Source organism: Lissotriton helveticus, chromosome 6, assembly GCF_964261635.1.
Source record: "Lissotriton helveticus chromosome 6, aLisHel1.1, whole genome shotgun sequence".
Lineage (NCBI taxonomy): Eukaryota > Metazoa > Chordata > Amphibia > Caudata > Salamandridae > Lissotriton > Lissotriton helveticus.
The window spans coordinates 991,340,671-991,363,433 of record NC_136067.1 but is presented as its reverse complement, the minus strand read 5'-3'; the positions used below and the strand labels follow the sequence as shown (position 1 = coordinate 991,363,433).

General features: G+C 44.4%; 1 protein-coding gene across 1 annotated transcript in view; it reads right to left on the bottom strand.

Annotated features, from left to right (window-relative positions):
• LOC144763228 (ADP-dependent glucokinase-like) overlaps nucleotides 1-22,484 on the bottom strand; it is a 157,223-nt gene extending 134,739 nt beyond the window's left edge. The window contains exon 1 of the mRNA XM_078648624.1: nucleotides 22,148-22,484. Within this exon, the coding sequence (XP_078504750.1) occupies nucleotides 22,148-22,334 (187 nt within the window). The 5' untranslated portion in view covers nucleotides 22,335-22,484. The remainder of the gene's footprint in view (nucleotides 1-22,147) is intronic.
• Nucleotides 22,485-22,763: the final 279 nt, after the last annotated feature.

Genomic DNA, 22,763 nt, shown 5'->3' with positions numbered 1-22,763 from the left:
TGGTTCACGATTCAGAAAAGTTCCTGAAAGTGTGATGACTTTATTAGGTATTAAGTAATAGACATGTAAAGTTTATTTTAAATTGTTTTTGGGTCCGGAGTAATGTTGGCATGGCATCTTCTGCACTTCCACCGCGCGTTACTGTACACTGTTTAGCTCATGAGATGTATACTGTAAGTGATGTAAATTAAAGTAAACTCGCACAGAGAGCGGCTCCTGGGAAGGCTTCGAATGGCAAGTGAAAGATAAAGTTTGACCTCCGAGCCAGATGAACGCGGCATGCTGTGGGTGATGTCAAAAGTGGAAATAAACCAGCTTTTCTTAAATAACGCTATGTTGACTTCACTTACTTCAAAAACAGCTAAAAGATGCTACTGATAAACACTTGGAGCAGAAACTATGAAGATTTAAAAAAAAAAAAAAAAAAGCTGTGATAATACAAATCTGTATTGCTTGCCTTCAGTACAGATCATAATTCCATGTATGCCAAATAGCGAGCTGAAATCGTAGCTGTTTGCATGACATACCGGGGGTCAATTAAGCAATCTGCAATACATCGGGGTTCAGTATAATGTAGCTCATAAGCTTGCCAAAGACAGCCACAACACAAATAGTGAGAATAGATTGCACTAAAGTGCACGAAATTTTAGGCAGTGGAAAAATAAAAGTAACATTCTTTTGGTTTACCAAATCGTGATTCTGCAGTGTGCAGCCTAAATGTTGATATGCAGCCTTTCCTAAAGGCAGTACAGCACCAGGAGTATGCCGACAGGTAATACAAAACAATGGCCATGGAGTTTGTGACGAGAATTTTATACACAGCTTAGTCAAAGTCAAGCTTTGAATTATAGATTCTAATATACGATAGTTTAAATGTGGCGTAGCGCTTTATATTGCTTCTAATTTTAGTGGATATCTTCTAACTTTAGTTGAGAAAATAAATACGAGCCCTATTCTAAAACAGAAGAAAGTCATAAAGCAAAATGTTCTAAAACAGAAGAAAGTCATAAAGCAAAATGTTCATGTCTGGCATGTATAGGTGACAGAGCTCTCAAATTATGAAAAATTATTGTATGCGACAACTAATCATCGTATCTTAAGAACGCAAAGGAAGAGGCGTCACACATTGATACTGTTCATTAGACAGGATCCGGCAGTTTAACGATAAAACAATCAAAATGAAAGTAAAATTAAAAGCCCACACCAAAAGCTCAATATAATGTATGACAAAACTTGTGAGGCGACTCTCCTATATGTCCAAATCTGTCCCATCTTCAAATGAAAGATTGCACCCCCCTCCACCCCCTCAACCGGTGATACAGCTTCCGGGAGCCATTATGTCCATAGCAGACTTTTAGAGAGGTGCATTTAACGATCAGGTTCTAGTCTTCCAAATATATGACATTTTGCCTGCTATCACGGAGAACTGAACTAAACCGCCAGTCCATGTTTGTGAGCCCCACTCTGAATAAGGGAGACTTTATTTATCTGGGGTGACAACCCTACACAATAAAACACGTATACAATTGAACGCGCAATCCCAATTAACCCTTAAAAGGGCTTTCTGTGACAAAGCCCAGAGGCAAAAATGTGCGGAGCTGTAACCTGCTCCTTACAAGCTCAGTCACTAAGAACATGCGGCCTGAACTCTGCCGAGCCCTCGCTTGCGGACTACGAGTCTAAGAAAACGTAGCTGGTATGGAGACTGTTTCGGACTTTACGACGTCGACTACGGCAACTTTTTCTTCACCACGCAGACACACGACTCCTTTGACTAATTCACCCGCCCGAGATCGTCCCGCACTCACCGCTTCCTGCCGCCTCCTATCTCCCCCAACGTACAATGCAACGAAATGGCGCCACCACAGGATGCTCGAGAGCACCCCTCGATTGCTCCTTTCTACACCGAAAGCAAATGGCGACTTCTGTCGTCGAGACTTGTTTCGGAAGCGCTCTCACCAGCCACGGTGCAGACTGGGAGCGTCATGGCCACGCTCCGATTTCTTTTCTGCTTTTTTCGAATAAAACTTTATGAACAAAATCAATTACAGTATGAAAGAGGCATAACACGGCAAAAAATAAACTAAAAGTCATTACATCCCTTAATTAAAAACCAGTTGCGATACATAAGTAATTAGGATTACATAAAAGATACAACCACGGAAAGAGCCTTCAAAAGAAACAAGGTCATTTTGGGATCGGATTTGGGGGCGTGTGTTTCGCCCTCTCCCCTTCCCATTGGCTGGAAGGTAAAATTCCAGCCAATGGGAAGAGGAGAGGGCGGGACTTAAAAAAAGACCCAGAAACGCCCCCGAATCGCGTCAAGGCGGGCCCTGAACTGAGTGACGCTCCTCTCCTCCAATGGCTGGCCAGGATTTACAAGGCCAGCCAATGGAGAAGAGGGGCGTGTTCAGCCCCCATACTACAGACAAAAGATTTCGGCTCCGCCCACTGCTTACGCAGTGCGACGGTAGCCAAAACCTAAAAAAGATCCAGTATAGGAGCAAGTCAGAGAAAGAAATCGAAAGCACGTATTTAAAACACAAAAAGGAAGAAAGAGAAAAAGGTTAGTATGAAAATAAAGGATGGTGAAAATTAAGGAGAGGAAAAGAACAAAAGAAGAATTTTGAAAATTAAAGAGAAAGAGCAAATAAAAGAGAACGAAAAAAAGAAAAGCTTTAAATGTAATGCAACTCTCTTCTCGATATATTACTGCCTTGGACTTTAGGGAAATACATTTCTCATGGAACCAATATTTTTTTCAGGGTAAAGGTTTCCATACAATGTGCTTGGATATCAGGAATTTATGTACTGTTTATTTAAGGCTTCCTATCATGCAGCTGTGCAACCCAGACTGACAAGCCAGTCACGACAGTATGCGAGCTAGTGGCTGCTCGCGATCTAACCGTTGGAGACTCCTGCCCTAGAATGTGTTCAATGTAAGTAACAGGTTAAACAGAAAGGTTTCCCTAGCTTGACTGTATAAATATGTGAATGCCATATAACACGTCTACCCAACTCCAGTAAACACATCTTCTTTATCGGGGTACTCCCCGAGCCTCATTTTTACTTCAATTGCTTCACACAAAGATTAACTGCAAGTTAACTGTGCGTTAACCGTTAATGTCTCCCGGCAATATAATTAATCCCTAACTACCCGAGTCTTCTTTGAGTAGTTCCTGGGTTTCAACCAGGGGCATCTCATACGACTCAAAGCCGGGACCTTTATTTCTTGTAAGAGGAAGTATAACAAGCATTGGAAATGCAATCGGGCTTGGATTTATTTGAGTTTGAGCTAATGGCATTGTAAATGGCAATGTCTTTTCGCCATGTGTTATGGAGTGTGTGCATGTGGTGGAATTATGTGGGTTAGATTGGAATTGTAGCAATAGTGGCATGCTGTGCTTTACATGAATATGTTTAAAAGTAAAGTGTACCATACTGAGATTGCTACAATAGTTAACTGTGGATGCGTTAACAATTGATGCATGCACTGATGGCTGGTGGTGTGTGTGACAGCCTGTAGAAATTGTGCACTGATGGCTGGTGGTGTGTGTGCTTGGTAAAAGACTGCACTGCCGCCTGGAGGTGTGTGTGTCTGGTGGAAGGGTGCACTGACGGCTGGTGGGTGTGTGGTTGGTAAAAGCGTGCACAGATGGCTGATGGTGTGTGTGTTTGGTGAAAGCGTGCACTGACGGTTGCTGGTGAGTGCGCCTTGTAAAAGAATGCACTGACTGCTGGTGTTGTACGCCTGGTGGTGTTTGTGGTTCGTGAAAGCGTGCATTGATGGCTGGTGGTGTTTGGCCCTGGTGAAAGCGTGCACTGACGGCTGGTGGGGTGTTGTTGTGTGTGTGGTTGTGTGTGTAGTGGTGAGTGTGTGGTGGTGAGTGTGTGGTGGTGAGTGTGTGGGGGTGAGTCTGTGGGGGTGAGTGTGTGGTAGTGAGTGTGTGGTAGTGAGTGTGTGGTAGTGAGTGTGTTACACCAATGTGGCGCACTGGTGCCACTGCACCGGCTGCAGCAATGATAGCTACACCACACTGCTGCCACTGCACCTGCTGCACAATCATAGCTAAGTAACACTGATAACACTACACCTGCTACACAACGCCATCTACCACACACTGGTGCCACTGCACCTGCTGCACAATGGTAGCTATGCCACAGTAGTGCCACTGCACCTCCTGCACAAGGGTAGCTATGCCACACTGGTGCAACAGCACCTGCTGCACAATTGTAGCTATGCCACACTGGTGCCACTGCACCTGCTGCACAATGGTAGCTATGCCACAGTAGTGCCACTGCACCTCCTGCACAAGGGTAGCTATGCCACACTGGTGCAACAGCACCTGCTGCACAATTGTAGCTATGCCACACTGGTGCCACTGCACCTGCTGCACAATGGTAGCTACGCCACACTGGTGGTACTACACCTGCTGCGCAATCATAGCTAAGCAACACTACCACTGCACCTGCTCCACCAATGGTAGCTACCACTCACCGGTACCACTGCACATGCTACACCAATGATAGCTACGCCACACTGGTGCCACTGCACCTGCTGCACAATCATAGCTAAGTAACACTGATAACACTACACCTGCTACACAACGCCATCTACCACACACTGGTGCCACCGCACCTGCTGCACAATCATAGCCAAGCAACACTACCACTGCAACTGCTCTACCTATGGTAGCTACCACACACTGGTACCACTGCACCTGCTGCACTAAACTTGTACCACAGCACCTGCTCCACCAATGGTAGCTACGCCTACGCCCCACTGGTAACACTGCACCTGCTCCACCAAATATACCTACACCACACAGGTACCACTGCACATGCTGCACCAATGATAGCTACGCCACACTGGTGCCACTGCACCTGCTGCACAATCATAGCTAAGTAACACTGATAACACTACACCTGCTACACAACGCCATCTACCACACACTGGTGCCACTGCACCTGCTGCACAATCATAGCTAAGCAACACTACCACTGCACCTGCTCCACCAATGGTAGCTACCACTCACCGGTACCACTGCACATGCTGCACCAATGATAGCTACGCCACACTGGTGCCACTGCACCTGCTGCACAATCATAGCTAAGCAACACTACCACTGCAACTGCTGCACCTATGGTAGCTACCACACACTGGTACCACTGCACCTGCTGCACTAAACTGGTACCACAGCACCTGCTCCACCAATGGCAGCTGCGCCTACGCCACACTGGCGCCACTGCACCTGCTGCACAATGGTAGCTATGCCACAGTAGTGCCACTGCACCTCTTGCACAAGGGTAGCTATGCCACACTGGTGCAACAGCACCTGCTGCACAATTGTAGCTATGCCACACTGGTGCCACTGCACCTGCTGCACAATGGTAGCTACGCCACACTGGTGGTACTACACCTGCTGCGCAATAATAGCTAAGTAACACTGATAACACCTCACCTGCTCCACGAATGGTAACTATGCCACACACTGGTGCCACTGCACCTGCTGCACAATCATAGCTAAGCAACACTACCACTGCACCTGCTCCACCAATGGTAGCTACCACTCACCGGTACCACTGCACATGCTGCACCAATGATAGCTACGCCACACTGGTGCCACTGCACCTGCTGCACAATCATAGCTAAGCAACACTACCACTGCAACTGCTCCACCTATGGTAGCTACCACACACTGGTACCACTGCACCTGCTGCACTAAACTGGTACCACAGCACCTGCTCCACCAATGGTAGCTGCGCCTACGCCACACTGGTACCACTGCACCTGCTCCACCAAATATACTTACACCACACTGGCGCCACTGCACCTGCTGCACAATGGTAGCTATGCCACAGTAGTGCCACTGCACCTCCTGCACAAGGGTAGCTATGCCACACTGGTGCAACAGCACCTGCTGCACAATTGTAGCAATGCCACACTGGTGCCACTGCACCTGCTGCACAATGGTAGCTACGCCACACTGGTGGTACTACACCAGCTGCGCAATCATAGCTAAGCAACACTACCACTGCACCTGCTCCACCAATGGTAGCTACCACTCACCGGTACCACTGCATATGCTACACCAATGATAGCTACGCCACACTGGTGCCACTGCACCTGCTGCACAATCATAGCTAAGTAACACTTATAACACTACACCTGCTACACAACGCCATCTACCACACACTGGTGCCACTACACCTGCCGCACAATCATAGCTAAGCAACACTACCACTGCAACTGCTCCACCTATGGTAGCTACCACACACTGGTACCACTGCACCTGCTGCACTAAACTGGTACCACAGCACCTGCTCCACCAATGGTAGCTACGCCTACGCCACACTGGTAACACTGCTCCACCAAATATACTTACACCACAACGGTACCACTGCACATGCTGCACCAATGATAGCTACACCACACTGGTGCCACTGCACCTGTTGCACAATCATAGCTAAGTAACACTGATAGCACTACACCTGCTACACAACGCCATCTACAACACACTGATGCCACTGCACCTGCTGCACAGTCATAGCTAAGCAACACTACCACTGCAACTGCTCCACCTATGGTAGCTACCACACACTAGTACCACTGCACCTGCTCCACCAATGGTAGCTACGCCTACGCCACACTGGTAACACTGCACCTGCTCCACCAAAAATACTTACACCACACTGGTGCCACTGCACCTGCTACGCCACACTGGTGCCACTGCACCTGCTGCACAACTGAAGCCACCGTCTATATAAACACAGCTGTAGTCAGTAAAGAAAACAAGATCTGCATGAAAAGAGGAAAAGTGAGTAATGTCTTTGGTAGAAGAACACAGAACAAGCACGAACCCGCGCCACTCCCTGCAGACTGGTGAACGCGCACCGACCATCTGGATTCCATTACCACGGCCCCCTGACAGCTCCTAATTGAAATTTATGGACTGCCGTGCTCGTAACCGCAGACAAAATGCAGGAAATGCCCACCGTGAAATATATATGGCCTATTGCGTTGAGCCTAATACAAACACGCCACCGCGAGGACCAATTACCATGCAGATGGTAAAAGTAAAGTACTAAAAATCTCGCGCACTGAGGAATTTTTCCTGCACTATCCAGAAACCCCTAACAAAAGGAGCTCGGAGCTCCGCCCCCCTGCTGACGCAGGGGTGACGTAGGCCGAGCCCTAAAAACGTATAAAACAAGATGTCAACCAGATATCCCAGCATCCTTAACGGAAAGAATACTGCTTGACAATATTACAATTTCTCATAGGCTGGAATCTAACCTATTACAAAATCAGAGCAACAAGCTCTCCCTGTTAATTTACCTTTAAACTCTACACCGCTTAATGGCTGGGTCATAAATGTCAGATATTCTGGGTGAAATGATACCACTGAAGTACAAAGTTCCTGAAAATTGTGAACGTCAAACTTATTAGTCCCCCCCTTCCCTTCGACCACCCCCACCACAACCACCCAGTCAGGTTCTACTTTAGACATATTAACTGCTTTGGTCCACGACATAAGCTTACAGACCTCAAGAAGATGTACAGTCTAAATTGTTCTTTCAGCATTGCACCTTAATTCATTCACACCCATCTGCACTTTTAGTCAATTCTATTGAAGCCCAAGATGTGTTGTAGAGTTTCCTTTGGCGCTGCTCGTTCGACATGTGGAAGCCAACAATCCCCGACAAAATCTGGGTCCCGGCCTGCTAGAAACCACAATATTTATGCCATCGGCTTTAGTAATGAGAGTACCCCAAAAGATTTATTGGCGTTTCCATTGGTATATTGGCTCCAAAATGAGCCACCTTGGGGCTGAACGATATGGCCCCGATTTCCCTCTGTACTTTGTCAGTGCTACTGAGGGTTTTGGCCAATCATTCACTTCTGGAAGACATCCAAGTGCCATTTCGGTATTACCTATGGCTCGTTCCCATCAATGGATTGTTGTACACTCTAAACTTAAAAGTTGCATGCAATTTGACTCCAATACACAGAACACAAACAAATTTGTTATCTTGTTTTGATCAATTTGCATCAAATTCTATCCTACCCAGCAATTTGCAAAAACAAGTCAAGAGTATGTTTTGCCCCTTCCTCTGACACTTTGCGTTTAGGGTTTTCATTGTCCCCATTTACTCTGGTCGCCCACCAGGTTTCCAAATTCCAGGGCACTACTTGAAATCCGTCCATTCTTAACCCCACTGATACAAACAAACTCCTTTTATCCCCTTGTTTACTCTGATCGATGGTAGCTTTCTATTTATCGGATTTTGGCCTAATATCCAACTGCTCAAGTCTTTGGCAACTATGACAAAACGATTGCCCTATTTGTGGTCAATGGTATCTTGATATCTGAAGTCTTTGCCGCAGCATAGGCAGCTCAGTGGACGAAAAGGAAAGCGGAGTAAGAGGCATTTAAAAGGGGTGTCTCGTGAACTTCAATTGATATCGAGGGTTCCGCGCCTGAACAACTTATCCTAGGCTCTTTAGTTGGTATTTAAACCACCCAACAGTAGGCTTCCAGGCGGCTACCAGCTCAAGACTGAACATTAATCGAAGAAGTGTGCCATTTCAGTCACATGATTAGGGCTAACTGCTCATCTTAACCAAACAGGAAAAGGGTAGATGTGTATCTCTAGGTTGCCATGTTGTTAGCATTAAAAAATTCTTGCAAACTTTTTTCTTTCATCCTCATAAGCGTCAAGCTAATACCACACATTCCTATCTAAACAGACACTAAGCATTGTAAAGCATTCGTATGAAATACAAACACAAAGAGCTTTTTAATCATATGCTTTCCCTCTGTGGACTTAAATTTCAATCTTATATAAACAACCGCTGCAATTTTTCCCACCACACAACTGATGCTACGCCCAAGATAAATATTCATAATAGGTTATATTTGGATTGCAGGTTTCACAAGTAGCAGTGGAAATCATTCTTCCACCTGCGCTATGCTGCTGTAGCACTTAAATATGAAATATAATCTCAGAATCAATAACACATTGATACCTGTTCAAATAGTATGTATCACATGTAGGTATTCTCTGTCTGATATGGTATTACATGACACGCGGACAAATAGTAGTTAGCAGCCTACACATTTAGGGGCTAGAAGCAATCCACAAAATGATTTAATGAAATGCAGCTAGACATTATCAAATATGCAACAACATCGTGTACAGACTGTAGAGTCGGGTTCCATGTTAAGTGAGATGGAGAGGGAAGCAGGTCATCCAAATTGTTGGCGTGCGCAGGTTATGTATTGGTTTGCCAAAGCTATCAGCCACAGTTTTACTCAATATTTTAGAATATTTGAGCCACCAAACTTTCAAAGATGTAAATTTTTTAAAGGATGATTTGTTTAAGGAGTTTGTGAAAATGTATCATGTTTATTACTGCTCTAGTGACGTTCTAAGATAGATGGAATATACTGGACAGAGTAGATGGTACACCATTCAAACACAGCTATCCAAACACCGCCATCAGTTACCCCGCAACTGCCAGGAGTAGCTCAGGATTCTCAATATAACATTTTGAACATACATGAATTTAATTCTGATTACAAATAAAGAACTGTGTACGACCACACAAAACCCCAATATTACACATTTTCAGCTGCAAGAAGCATGTACAATACAGACACATCAAAATATAATCACCAATGCAGCGCAAACTGGCAAACATACGTAGAGAGAAAAAAAATGGTATGGACAGAGCAAAAAACATATATAACATATACACACACACACACACACATTATCTATATATATATATAGCTTTGTATACATTCTATACAAAATCCTTCTCAACTCTGAACTCTCTGTAATTTAAACTGCTTATCAAGTTATAAAATCTTTACTTCAATACAATTTTGTTATAATCCTACAGGTTCTTATCATTAGAAAACTGACTAATCTGATGACTCCGATCCCCATCTATCTCCACCATTATTCACCTTCACTAACCATGATGTACTCCACATCCCACCCGATTCAACCACAACAGTCTTTCTCATCTCCGCAATAACAAAGAGTCCTAGATAATCTGATGTTCCTTCTTCACTATTACTGGCTTCCTAACCATTCATTTATCACTCTTGCACCACAAACATAAAAGGGCAATATTTTAGGTCCAAAGGTCAGGTATTGATTAGGAGGATTCATGTAAATGATTAAACACAGTGTTAGATACAACACAAGACTAGTTCTGATTCTAAAACTTGATGATTTATTTTTTGTTTGTTCTTTTAATTAGTACGTCTAATCAGATTTCATAGTTTATGAATATTAGTTCTAAACAGAACCAAGTGAGCCATCATGCAACTCGATAAGAAAAAAGAAAACTGAGAATAAAATTGCCAGGGATGATAAGAAAAGTTGGAAATTAACGACATCCCATTCACACAAAAAAAGTATTTAAACAAGGTAAGTCTGCGTGCCATGTGTTAGACTGGACAGCCTTTGACTGGTCTTCCTCCAACTTTCTGACGTCCTCTCTTTATTTTTCTGACCTTGTTTTTGCCGGCTTTAGGACTCTGTCCACTTTACCACTGCTAACCAGTGCTAAAGGGCTTGTGCTCTCTCCACTAAACATGGCCAAATTAGCTCATACCCAATTGAAATATTTAAAATAGGAAGGGGTGGGAGCACACTGCTTCAACTCCCAGCACAGTTCACCCCTTAGCATTATGGTAAATGTAGTTCTTAGTACATGCTTACTTGAGATTTTACTGGAGCGTCCCACCAAAGTTGGTGCAGGTTAGTGCTGTATATTTCTATACACGTGTTTCTGGATTTCATCCGTCATCAGTAGAGATAAAAACAAATTTTATATGGGGTTGCTGAAATATTTAATTTACTTATAAGTTCCTAGTAAAGTGCACTACATGTACCCAGGGCCTGAAAATCAAATGCTACTCGTGGGCCTGCAGCAGTCATTGTGACACCCACTTTAGTAGCCCTCTAACCATGGCTCAGGCCTGCAAATCTAGAGCCTGTATGTGCAGTCTGCATTGCCACTTTGATCTGGCAAGATAAACCTTTTGCCACCCCTAAAACTTCCCTTTTTATGCATATAAAGTCACCCCTAAGGTCACCCTGAATGACCCACAAGGCAGGGTGCAATGTATTTAACAGGCAGAACATGTACTTTTAGGTTTTCCACTTCTTGGTAATGAAAACCTCTCAATTTAGTTTTTTACTATTGCAAGGCCTCTCTCTCTCCATAGGTTAACAGTAGGATTACCTAATTACATCTTTTAAATGCAATTCCCAATTATGGAGAGATGGACATTTCACATTTGGTGTCACTGGACAACACGATTCAAAAACACAACTTATGGTGTAGTTCGATTTTAAGTTACAGTTTAGCAAATGCCACTTTTAGAAAGTTTTTTTTCCACAGCGTCCCAGACTGGAAGGAGCGCCGTGGTAGGCTACACGCCACCAGGACTGGTGTAACCGACACTACTCTATGAGTGTCTGCCTCCTCCAGTACTGTTGTCATATGCTCTCAACTCCATTTAGGTTGAACTAGATCTACTAGAAGCCACTCCCCAGGACGGGAAAAACAGCTGGCGAAATCGCAAAAACCCTATGTTTCAACGAACAGCCCCTTGTAAAGAAACAATAACTCGCACAATAACAGGAAGCGATACCAACTGACAAACAAAGTCAGCTTTAGCCACCAAAACTGTGGGTTCCTCCAAAAACAAACTCAATATTTGTAGTTGGAACATTAACTGACTAGCCGACAAACTGGAGGACCCCGAAACACTGAACTACCTGCAATCCTTTGACTTGATTCTCCTCCAGGAAACATGGGAGCCCAACGACATAGCCCTACAAGGACACACAGCCTGGACACACCCGGCCCGCAAAGAATCACAGTACGGCCGTTGCTCTGGCGGCCTGGTAATCTTCGCCTCAATATCAGTTATAGGAGAAATCAAACCATCAATCATAAATATTACCCCGCCGAACGCAATACAGGCAATATCACTTACAATTGATAAAAACCAAGGAAGCCATCAGTTACTTGTAGTTAACACATACATACATCCAAAAAATAAGCTGACTGGGTCAAATGAACTAGTCCAAGAGTTAACAAGACTCATGGAGGATGCGGAAACTGATAACATACTACTGGCAGGCGATTTTAACCTCCATCTATTTGGTGAACTGGCAACCGACGACATGACGCAGGAAATGGATACAGCATGGAAAATCCCAACTCAATCTATCCCCTCCAGACACAAACATAGCAATACTGCTTCTCAGCTAGTAAAAGCCCTAGAGCAATTGAACCTGCGCGTTCTCAACCGACGATTCAAAGAGGATATCCCTCCAGCACCAACATACCACTCGTCAATTGCCTCATCCTACCTAGATTTCATGCTAGTTACACTACCGCTGTACGACAAACTACAAACATTTAAGATAGGAGACAGAGCGCAGAGCGACCATTTGCCGCTAGAAGCCCACTTAGCCGTGACCTGTAAGAACGAAGAAGCAGAAATAAGAAGTATGTGCACAGAATATACCGCTAACTACAAGCGATTACGATGCAAGACCACGGATATGGAAACTCTTGCAACCAGCGCAAAAACAATAATACAGGAAATATCCAGTACAACAAACAACCCCCTTGCCCTTTGGGAAGACTTTACAGCGGCACCAGGAGAAAAGCATGCCACAGGGAAGAACGTTCAAAAAGGGAATACCACAAGGTTCATGCTTGGCAAAGTAACAACAGCAGAAACAAAAAACATCAAGCTTGAAATAAAAAAGACCCTCAGGCAACTGCGTCAAGATCCAAACAACACGGAAATTCAACTGCAGCTTCGCAGGTCAAAAGCATTACTATATAAGAAAACTTGGGAAAGGAAAAGGCAATTGAACAAAGAACTATGGGGCTAATTTCTATATAATTCGAAGCAGAAGAATAGCTCTAGCTTTTGGAAGACCATCCACAGGCTTCAACAGCCAGACCACAACGGTATTAACTCCGAAATACAGGGAATCTGATTGGGCTAACTACTTAACAACTCATTTTAATACAAACAATCCCGTAATGAAGACAGCCGGAGGGGCAGATTCTGAAGAGGGAGGTTCCCACCAATTGGACAAAACTGTTACACTTATCAAAAAAAAAAAATAAAATAAAAACAAAAAAAAAAAAAAAAATCGGGCCCCACACTCCAGCAGAGGACGAAGCCAGTCCTATGATAGTTGAGCCTAGAATAATCGAAAATGAATTATCGGCTCAGGAAACAGCAGATACCATCCTTAAACAAATCTCGAAGGGAAACTTGAGGGGGCCCCAGGACCAAACGGGATCCCTCCGATATTATACAAACAGGATCCAGCTTTTTGGTGCACCACATTGACTCCAGTATTCAACGAAGTAAGGGAAACAGGAAAAATACCAAGATCTTGGAGTGGCTCGATAATAAGTCCAATATACAAAAAAGGCGCTAGGATCGATCAAAGCAGCTACCGTCTGATTGCCCTGATAGACATAGAGGCAAAGTACTACGCAGGCCTCATCTTGAACGATCTAACAACATGGGCAACAAAAAAGAACATCATTCCAGCTACACAGACGGGCTTCCGGATGGGCCAGGGTACCCTAACAAACATCATGGCGTTAACCCTATTGTCCGACGCAGCAAAAACGGCAAAAAGCTCCCTGTTCGTGTGCTTCATTGATTACAGCGCCGCATTCGACCATGTAGATCGGCACAAACTGTGGCGGAAGCTGAGCTCATGGGGAATCCCTGGTCCCCTCCTAAAGCAGCTGGAAATGTTGCATACCGACACATGGGTCCAAATAAAACTGGGATCTGGCGCACACCTATCGAGAAAAATAAAGACCAGCAAAGGACTAAAACAGGGCTGCGTCCTAGCCCCAACGTTGTTCAATCTCTTCCTTGCGGACCTTCCCGAAGAGCTAATGACAGTTACATCACACGCACCTCGGTTAGGAAATATTACGCTCTCAAATCTGCTTTACGCAGACGACCTGGTCCTCATCAGCCGGTCTCCTATTGGCCTCCAAAACCTTTTGGACAGAACCAATGCATTTTCAAAAGAAAATTCTTTAACAATCAATCTGAACAAAACCAAAGTCATGCCAATGAACTACAACAAAAAACGGAAACCTGCATGGTACCTGGACAATCAAAGATTAGAACTTGTGACCTCATAAATATCTAGGAGTCATAATAGAGGGCAACGGCTCCTTCAAGCAACAACTAAAGGCCATTCGCCGGAAAGGCATGACTTTCCAACTATCAATAAGGCCCCTGCAGAAAGCTCTCCCGGACAGGACATTAGCGCCACTCTTACAGGTAATAAAAGCTCGCCTACAGCCTATGCTCTCCTACGGCAGCGAATCAATGCGAGGTAAAGATGCAAGTACTCTGGACAACACTATCAGCCGTGCATATAGGGCAATCTTCCACCTCCCTAAAAACTCTTCGCCCGCTCAAATTCGTCTCGAATTTGGACTGCTGAAACAAGCTGTTGAGAGGAAAGGCCAATATATAAAAAGCTGGCGCAAAATTGAAGACGCCGAGCAAGGATCCCTAAACGCCAACCTATGGATTGAGCTCCAAAGAAATCTCACCTGCAAGGGCCTACCTAACAAACTCACTGGAGAGCCTAGGACTAAACGAGCTCTGGGAAACAAGAACGGATTTTGGGACCTTTAAAAAGGCAGTGTCGAAAGTCATCAAACTGGTCTCCTCACTTGAGGACCGAGCCACCCTAACCAAGAGAGCGCACGGTTGGGCTGTGCTTGAAGGGTACAGAACCACAAAGCCTCAAGAGTATCTATCAACGGGCCTCACACAAAAAACATAAGTTCCTAAACATGCGCTTAGGCAACATACCCATAGCACGTCACCTGGCACCATGGAAAAGGCCTAATCCATCAAACACATGTCGCCTTTGCCAATCTGCGAAGGAGGACCTTATACACATCATTTGTATTTGTAAAGCTCTTGTGGATGTAAGGCGTTCCATGCTTCGGCCCCTATGGAACCAGAAGGGCGTAAAAACCTGCAGGCAAGCAGTGATGCTCTGTTTCAACCCCGAAGAGACTCAGTTAAACTGTAGAACAGTCAAATACTTTGAAATAGTGGCCAAAGAACTAAATGAAATAACACTTGGGTGCGAAAACCCAACCGTACCAGAATAGTTGTCTTCCCAAACGGCCCTTAAAACCATAAGGCCCACAAAGACTAGAGCTAAAGCAACTATAATAAAATATGAAATCACTCACAAAACTAAACGAAAAGACAGTTGGGTGAAACAACTAATCATTAGGAGAACAGTGATTTCTCAAACAGCCTTATACCATAAGAACTACAAGTATTAAGGCTGTGACCAACAGGAAAGACTCATTAATTTACTATAGACTCCTTGTGATTTTATCAATGTGCAACACCTTCTTTGTAAAAGCCTTTTTATACAGTCAATGACTTTTTATCTATTGTGTAACATTGTGAGTTTTTATTAACTGTACAATAAACAAATTCAAATACTAGTACCACTTTTTAGGGTGCTGTATTGGTGGTCATACTTGTTCCTCCATGAGGCCATGACCACCACCAAAAAGTGTAGGTAGATCAATTTTTATTTATTGGTCCTGAAGAATTGCCAACAACTGTATCAAGGCAAAAAACATGTTGACCTTTCACACCAGCACACGTCCCCACATACCTTAGAGTGGGAGGGTGCGTCTTTATATTTTTAGGTAAAAAGGAAAGAGAGGGGCTCTTAGTAACCCAAAGGGAAATAGAGCACCAATATACTTGAAAAGTAAAACAAAAGATTTCCCGGTGGGAGATATTATTTCCTGCTCATAAGTCAGGGCACAACTCTCAAACACCATTCATACCATTCATTTTTGTGGAACGGGAAAACACTCGCCAGAAAGGAAAACCACCCAGTCTAATGATACTGTAAAAAATATACACTTTATTCTAGAATATACAACACTAATCAATAAATAAAAGTTAAAAAACATAAAAAACACAATGGAATGCACAGTTAAAAGCCACCTAATGTGGACGTGGAGAAAATTAATCTAAAGAGACATTTATATCTGTCTTTAGTCTGTCATTTCGGACCATCATTTGTCAACACTACGAGGAAAAATATTCCTTTAGTTCAGTTAGAATGTTGGCAATGCCGAATATGACTTTGAAGTTGGCGTCGACGCGTTTCGGAAGCTTAAGAAATGATAATGGCTTCCTTCCTCAGGACAGTTTGTATACGTATTCTCCACAAGCTGATAGAAAACCGTAATGATTGTAATTTTCGTAAAGAGGCCACAACATATATAATGATCCTCAGCTTCACTTCCGTGACAGTCACCTGGCTTTTCTTTCCTCTCCTACCTTAATGTTTGGAAAGATGTTTTAATCGCGACCCTCGTCTGTTTCAATAAAAAATATTTTTCATCGGTAGGAGGTTTTAAGCGGTCCTTATAACTCGCTTGGTGCGATGTTTATTTGAAATTATCGGTCTCACAGTTATTTTAGGTGCTGTTCTTTACCGAGATACATAGGTCTCGTACCCTGAATAGGCTTGTTGTCCGGCTACCGGGTAAAATAGTGCACGAGGCCGAGATACGTCGATCTCGTTCCTTAATTGGGGTTCTTGTCCAGCAACCGGGTAAAATAATGCACGTGGCTAGTGTGTGCACACGGCTGGCGTTCCCGGTGCTAACTCTCGTGGCGTCTTTTCGATCACCGCTTTAGTGAGGAAATCACTAAAGCGGTGATCGAAAAGACGCCACGAGAGTTAGCACCGGGAACGCCAGCCGTGTGCACACACTAGCCACGTGCATTATTTTACCCGGTTGCTGGACAAGAACCCCAATTAAGGAACGAGATCGACGTATCTCGGCCTCGTGCACTATTTTACCCGGTAGCCGGACAACAAGCCTATTCAGGGTACGAGACCTATGTATCTCGGTAAAGAACAGCACCTAAAATAACTGTGAGACCGATAATTTCAAATAAACATCGCACCAAGCGAGTTATAAGGACCGCTTAAAACCTCCTACCGATGAAAAATATTTTTTATTGAAACAGACGAGGGTCGCGATTAAAACATCTTTCCAAACATTAAGGTAGGAGAGGAAAGAAAAGCCAGGTGACTGTCACGGAAGTGAAGCTGAGGATCATTATATATGTTGTGGCCTCTTTACGAAAATTACAATCATTACGGTTTTCTATCAGCTTGTGGAGAATACGTATACAAACTGTCCTGAGGAAGGAAGCCATTATCATTTCTTAAGCTTCCGAAACGCGTCGACGCCAACTTCAAAGTCATATTCGGCATTGCCAACATTCTAACTGAACTAAAGGAATATTTTTCCTCGTAGTGTTGACAAATGATGGTCCGAAATGACAGACTAAAGACAGATATAAATGTCTCTTTAGATTAATTTTCTCCACGTCCACATTAGGTGGCTTTTAACTGTGCATTCCATTGTGTTTTTTATGTTTTTTAACTTTTATTTATTGATTAGTGTTGTATATTCTAGAATAAAGTGTATATTTTTTACAGTATCATTAGACTGGGTGGTTTTCCTTTCTGGCGAGTGTTTTCCCGTTCCACAAAAATGAATGGTATGAATGGTGTTTGAGAGTTGTGCCCTGACTTATGAGCAGGAAATAATATCTCCCACCGGGAAATCTTTTGTTTTACTTTTCTTTATATTTTTAACCAGGGCAGTGGCCACATCCCATTAAAATAATTTTGAGTGGACCCCTGTTCCCTGTTTTAACTCACACTACACTACAATCATCACCTACACTCGCCTCTCTATCTAGGGCCCTCACACGCACTGCACCCATCGGCTTGAATAAAGATCTCTGCTAAGTAGGCCCCTTTCAGGGTGCCTGATCGGGTATTGCACCGCCAACCCGAGTAGGAGCAGAACCAATGATGAAGCAAGACACCCGCTTGTTGGGTGTGTGAGGGTCTTTTTTTCAGAATAGGAGGAATTCGTCCTCCGTGTTTGGTGTTGCTCTGACATTGGGGTTCACTGATCCTCGCAATTTATACCTAGTCCACCTGCTCCCCTTCCTTTCTCTACTATCCCCCCTCAGGAACTTCATACTAATCTTGTTACAACAGTTTTAGAAAGTTGGCATTTACTTATGTAAGCCATTTGGTGCCTGCTGTCTGTTTCTGTTCAGTCTGGGGTGGGTGACAGCTGGGCTGTGAGTATGCCCTCTAGACAGCCACACACAAAGGAAGCTTAGGTGTGTCTTGAAGGGCCATTCTGGATGATAGGAGGGAGGAGCTAGGCACAGTCTCACACTTACACCTGAAAAGGCTGTGTCCTGTTCACACAAAAAAGGGGGGCATGCCCCCATGTAGTGAGTCTGTAGCAATGGCAGGAAGGGAGGGCCTCTGTACACTTCTGAGCTTTCTTTGAAGTCTCTCCCACCTCAAGGACACAACTAGGTAGAAGTACTGGACCTCTGACACCTTAACTTCAGTACACTTTTGGACTTTTGAAGACTGTCAGGAAGAATTGCTGTACTGCTGAAAGGACTGCCACTCTGCTGGACTGCTGCATTGCTGGACTGCTGCACTCTTGCCCTACAGAGCTGCCCTGCTCCCTGCTGTTCTCCTGACCAGGTGAGAAGGACTGGACCTACTTAACTTGAACCCAGACTGACTCCAAGGGCTTGCTGGCTTGCCTCCTGGTCTAAGTCTCAGGGATATCAAAGACTAACTACCTGCATCTGGACTCTGTAAGCTGTGAATCTGCCCGCCAAGTGGTGCCACCTCAGTCCTGGACCCTTGGAAGAGAGGCCTAAGGTGCTTCTACCTCCAGAACACACATTCTTATCGGTCCAGTGCATCTTCGCCTTTGTATGAATCGGAACCAGCACATCCTGCTCATTGCAAGAAGCGGACCTGGCGCATCGCATTCGGAACCAGTGCATCGCCTTTGGAATCGACACTTCACCTACAGTGAGAGAAGCAGCCGTGCATCGCATTCGGAGCCAGTGCTTCATACTCTGAACCGATGCAGTTGTGTGGAGAAATGAGAAGAATCTTGTCCACTGAATGGCTCAACACTGACGCATCGCTTCGACTGTACCTCGCTTCTGTGTCAACGACACCGTATCAAGGCACTTTGGTTCAGTGGGCCCAAGGGGGTTCCTCTATCTGGCCCGCACTCCATCGGGGTCAGGCTGAATTTTTTACTTAGCCCCAGTCCAGTATGACCAGATAACCCATTTAAGTGATTATTGCTTCTAAGCACTATTTTACATAAATGCATCCCTCACCTTCTACTCGTTTTTTTTGCCGTTTGTCTCTGGTTTTATTTTTTTAATTACGCTCTATTTTTCCAATCTTATGTGGAGTCTTCTTGTGGTGTTTTCACTGTGTCACTGTTTGAAGCACTGCAGAGATACTTTACACATTTCCTTTTAAATTAAGCCTGACTATTCTGTGCCAAAGTACCAGGAGGTGTGCACAGGATAATTTAGGGTGTGTTGGGACTTACCCTTACTAGGATTGTGGTTCGTGCTTGGATAGGGTGCATACCTCGGCCAATCAGAAACCCAATTTCTAACACCAAGCAATACTGTTTTTACAATTTAAAGACCCGCAAATTAAGAGCATGGTGCGGGCATCCTGCCCTTGGTCCTATGACCATTATGATTTATGATTTTAAAGCATTTTCTATTTGTTTCCTGATATCTTTGTGCTCGCCTTTTATCACCACATTTCCCAACACCTCCATTTTCCCTATTCAATCACAAGAGACTCAACTCTGCGAATGATGAAAGATAGCTTACACAATTTGGGGTTACCGTACATAATGACCAATCACTACTAATTTATCCTGCAAACTTTCAGGTGGAATAAATCCCTTAACCAACAAGAAACCATTCCCTAGAAAGTTGATACTTTTCAAAAAAACATTTCTTCTCATCTCCATAATCATGAAAGTTCCTTGATAATTTGATCTTCTTTCATCACTGTTCCAGAGTTCTTAATCATTACTGTATCACCCCTAAACACACCCCGCTCTTAGTCCTTTGGTGATTATTAAACATTTTTTCTCAAGCCTCATGCAATAGGTCACCTATCTAGTTAAATTCACAATTAGCTTCAACCATTTGCGGGTACACACCAAAGAGAATTTTTTTTTCAGTTGATCATAGCTCCAGGGTCATCATTTATAGGTGAACCAGACACTTTCCTTTTGTGACTGTCAGATTCACTTTTTTCTGCTCGCATCATTAATCACAGCATAAGGAAAAGCATGGGTAGGCAGCATAGTTTGCAACTGGTTTACCCCAGGACACGCTTCAAGGCCACAGTCATTTTCCAAATGTTGTCTATGTTCAGGTCACAGCTTGACCTGGTGAACTGGCTCAACTTAAACTGCAAAGCAATACCTTCGGATGAAGATTCGAGGGATGAATCTATATAGCAGCACAGACGGACAAGTAGCGAGACAGCTGACACTGCCAATAACCTTATGAAGCCCCCAACAACTTTAGAGGCTACCTGGCCCCAGCAAAGCTACACACACAGGCACATACCACATACACTCAAGGGAAACAACAGGGTTCAGTCATGACATACTACACCGATTTAACAGGAAGGGGAGAGCTCTGATAAAAAGTGATGTACCCCACCTTTATAATCAGTACCACCAACCTTTGATAGTGTTATAGTCTGGCGATTGCAACAGGAGTCACCCATGTTTAAAAGAAGTACTGCTCTGGGTGATCCTCAAGGACTCTGGCAGAGCCCAACAATCTACTACTGAGCAACATGCCATAATCATAGAGAACAGTGCTCAAGAAACTAATGACATGGGAGTCCTGCTCCACAAAACATACAGATCTACCAGGGCAATAAAGGGATGATAAGTTTGTGTCGAGAACAATAGCACAAGGTACTATAGGCATATAGCAGCTTTTTATCTACCTGCAAACTAATCAATTATTGTTTTTCTGCAGTTGTGCTGAAACATTAAAAAGTAAGTAAAACTAGAATAAGGTGGGTTGTGGTAGCCACATAGTGTTAGCTCTTATTAGACGTGTGTGAGACGATGAAAAAGCTCAAGTCAGAGCCTGAAGCCAGATCCTGGCTCAGCGCGATTCCTGCTGGAACGACGAGCGCACAGCGAGCCGAGTTTTTATTCTGGTTTCTACCTTCCACCCTCCTATCTAGGATGTGGTGTTACAGCCAGACATACCCATTTTGGATGTGGGGAACCAGGTTTGAGTCTCAGCGTAAACTCAATATATTTTGATTCTGTACAAAGCACGTACTCTCCCAGTGCCTAAAAAAATATGAATGTGATCTTGTGTAATGTAACTGGCGGTCATGTTCAGGTCAAGTTTGAACCATACAGAAAAATGCACAGAGGTAAAAAAAAAAAGTGTTAGTGTAAGAAATGACAAATACCAATTTACTGGCTGATTTGTTTAAAGTGAAACGAGAACATTAGATACATCACCGCGCCCCTGCTTGGAAAAATATTTAATTTCACCAAAACACCTTTTTCGTCGTTATTGCAAAGCACTTTCAAATATGCGAGTTCAGAATAACAGTTGTACAAAAACGCATTATGTTTGATTTAATGTACAGTGTTGCTTCTCTATAATAATCTAGTACTACAGGGTTTACATTAAGGCTATCTTGCCTATTAGTTCACTAATGGTTCATGTTAAAAAAAACACTTTTAGTAAATACTTCGCAGTGCAGTACTAGAATGTGACATATTAATGTCAAAGGTTCCCCATGTTAAAGAAATAGACTTTATTGGAATATTATAGAGACTTTGTCATATTTATGTGTTGTATAATATGCATGGGAAAAAAAATTCAGGGCTCGGCTCGAGCACCAGCTCCAAGCCGAGCTCCTTGGTTGGGCTCTGTTCTCTGTTGGTTCGCTCTGTTCTCTGTTGGTTCGCCCACCTCTCTACTCCTGAATCCGGATCAATTTACGCTCCTCCTCTTCCCTTCTCCCGCAGAAGCGGTATCCCTCGCATCCTTTAGCTCCGGACCACGACCCCGTCCACCCCACTGCCCCCTCTGATGCGCACCCGTCGCCCTGTGCTTACCTATGGCCACCCGTGGCGGGGGCAGGCCACCCAGCTCCACCTTGCGCTCGGCGCGCAGCAGAGAGGTGAGCACCACGTCCAGGCGGCTCTGCAGGATGTCCTCGGGAGCCGGGCGGTACCAGAGAGCGGCCAGCAGGACCAGCGCGGACAGGAGCCCCCCGCACAGCAGCTTAGGAGGGGTGGCCATGGTCGGCACCTCAGAAGACACGGCGACACCAAACTACTACTCCTGCCCGGAGCTCGCGCCGCCGTCCTTTTCGGGGAGGAGCCTGACACCGACGCGGAAGTAACGGCCGCATACACAGCTTAACGTGCATCCCGCCCCGCCCCCGTGGGTGCCCGCCTCGCGGTGAGGCGGCGCCCGCTCACAATGCTCGGATCCTGGGCGTGGTGGGTGCAGGGCAGCAGCAGTGACTGTGCAGTGGTGCGGACATCTGGGACGCTCCCACGCAGCTGAGATGTTAAATTAACTCTAGCACCGAGGCTATTCCTGGCTAAAGTGTAATCAGTAAACAAAGACAATGCGTTTTACCACGCCAGTGTCTGTGCTGCGCCTGAACCGGTTATAGGATCCACAATAGACGGTGCACTTTTAAATGTTGGACTGCGACTCGCT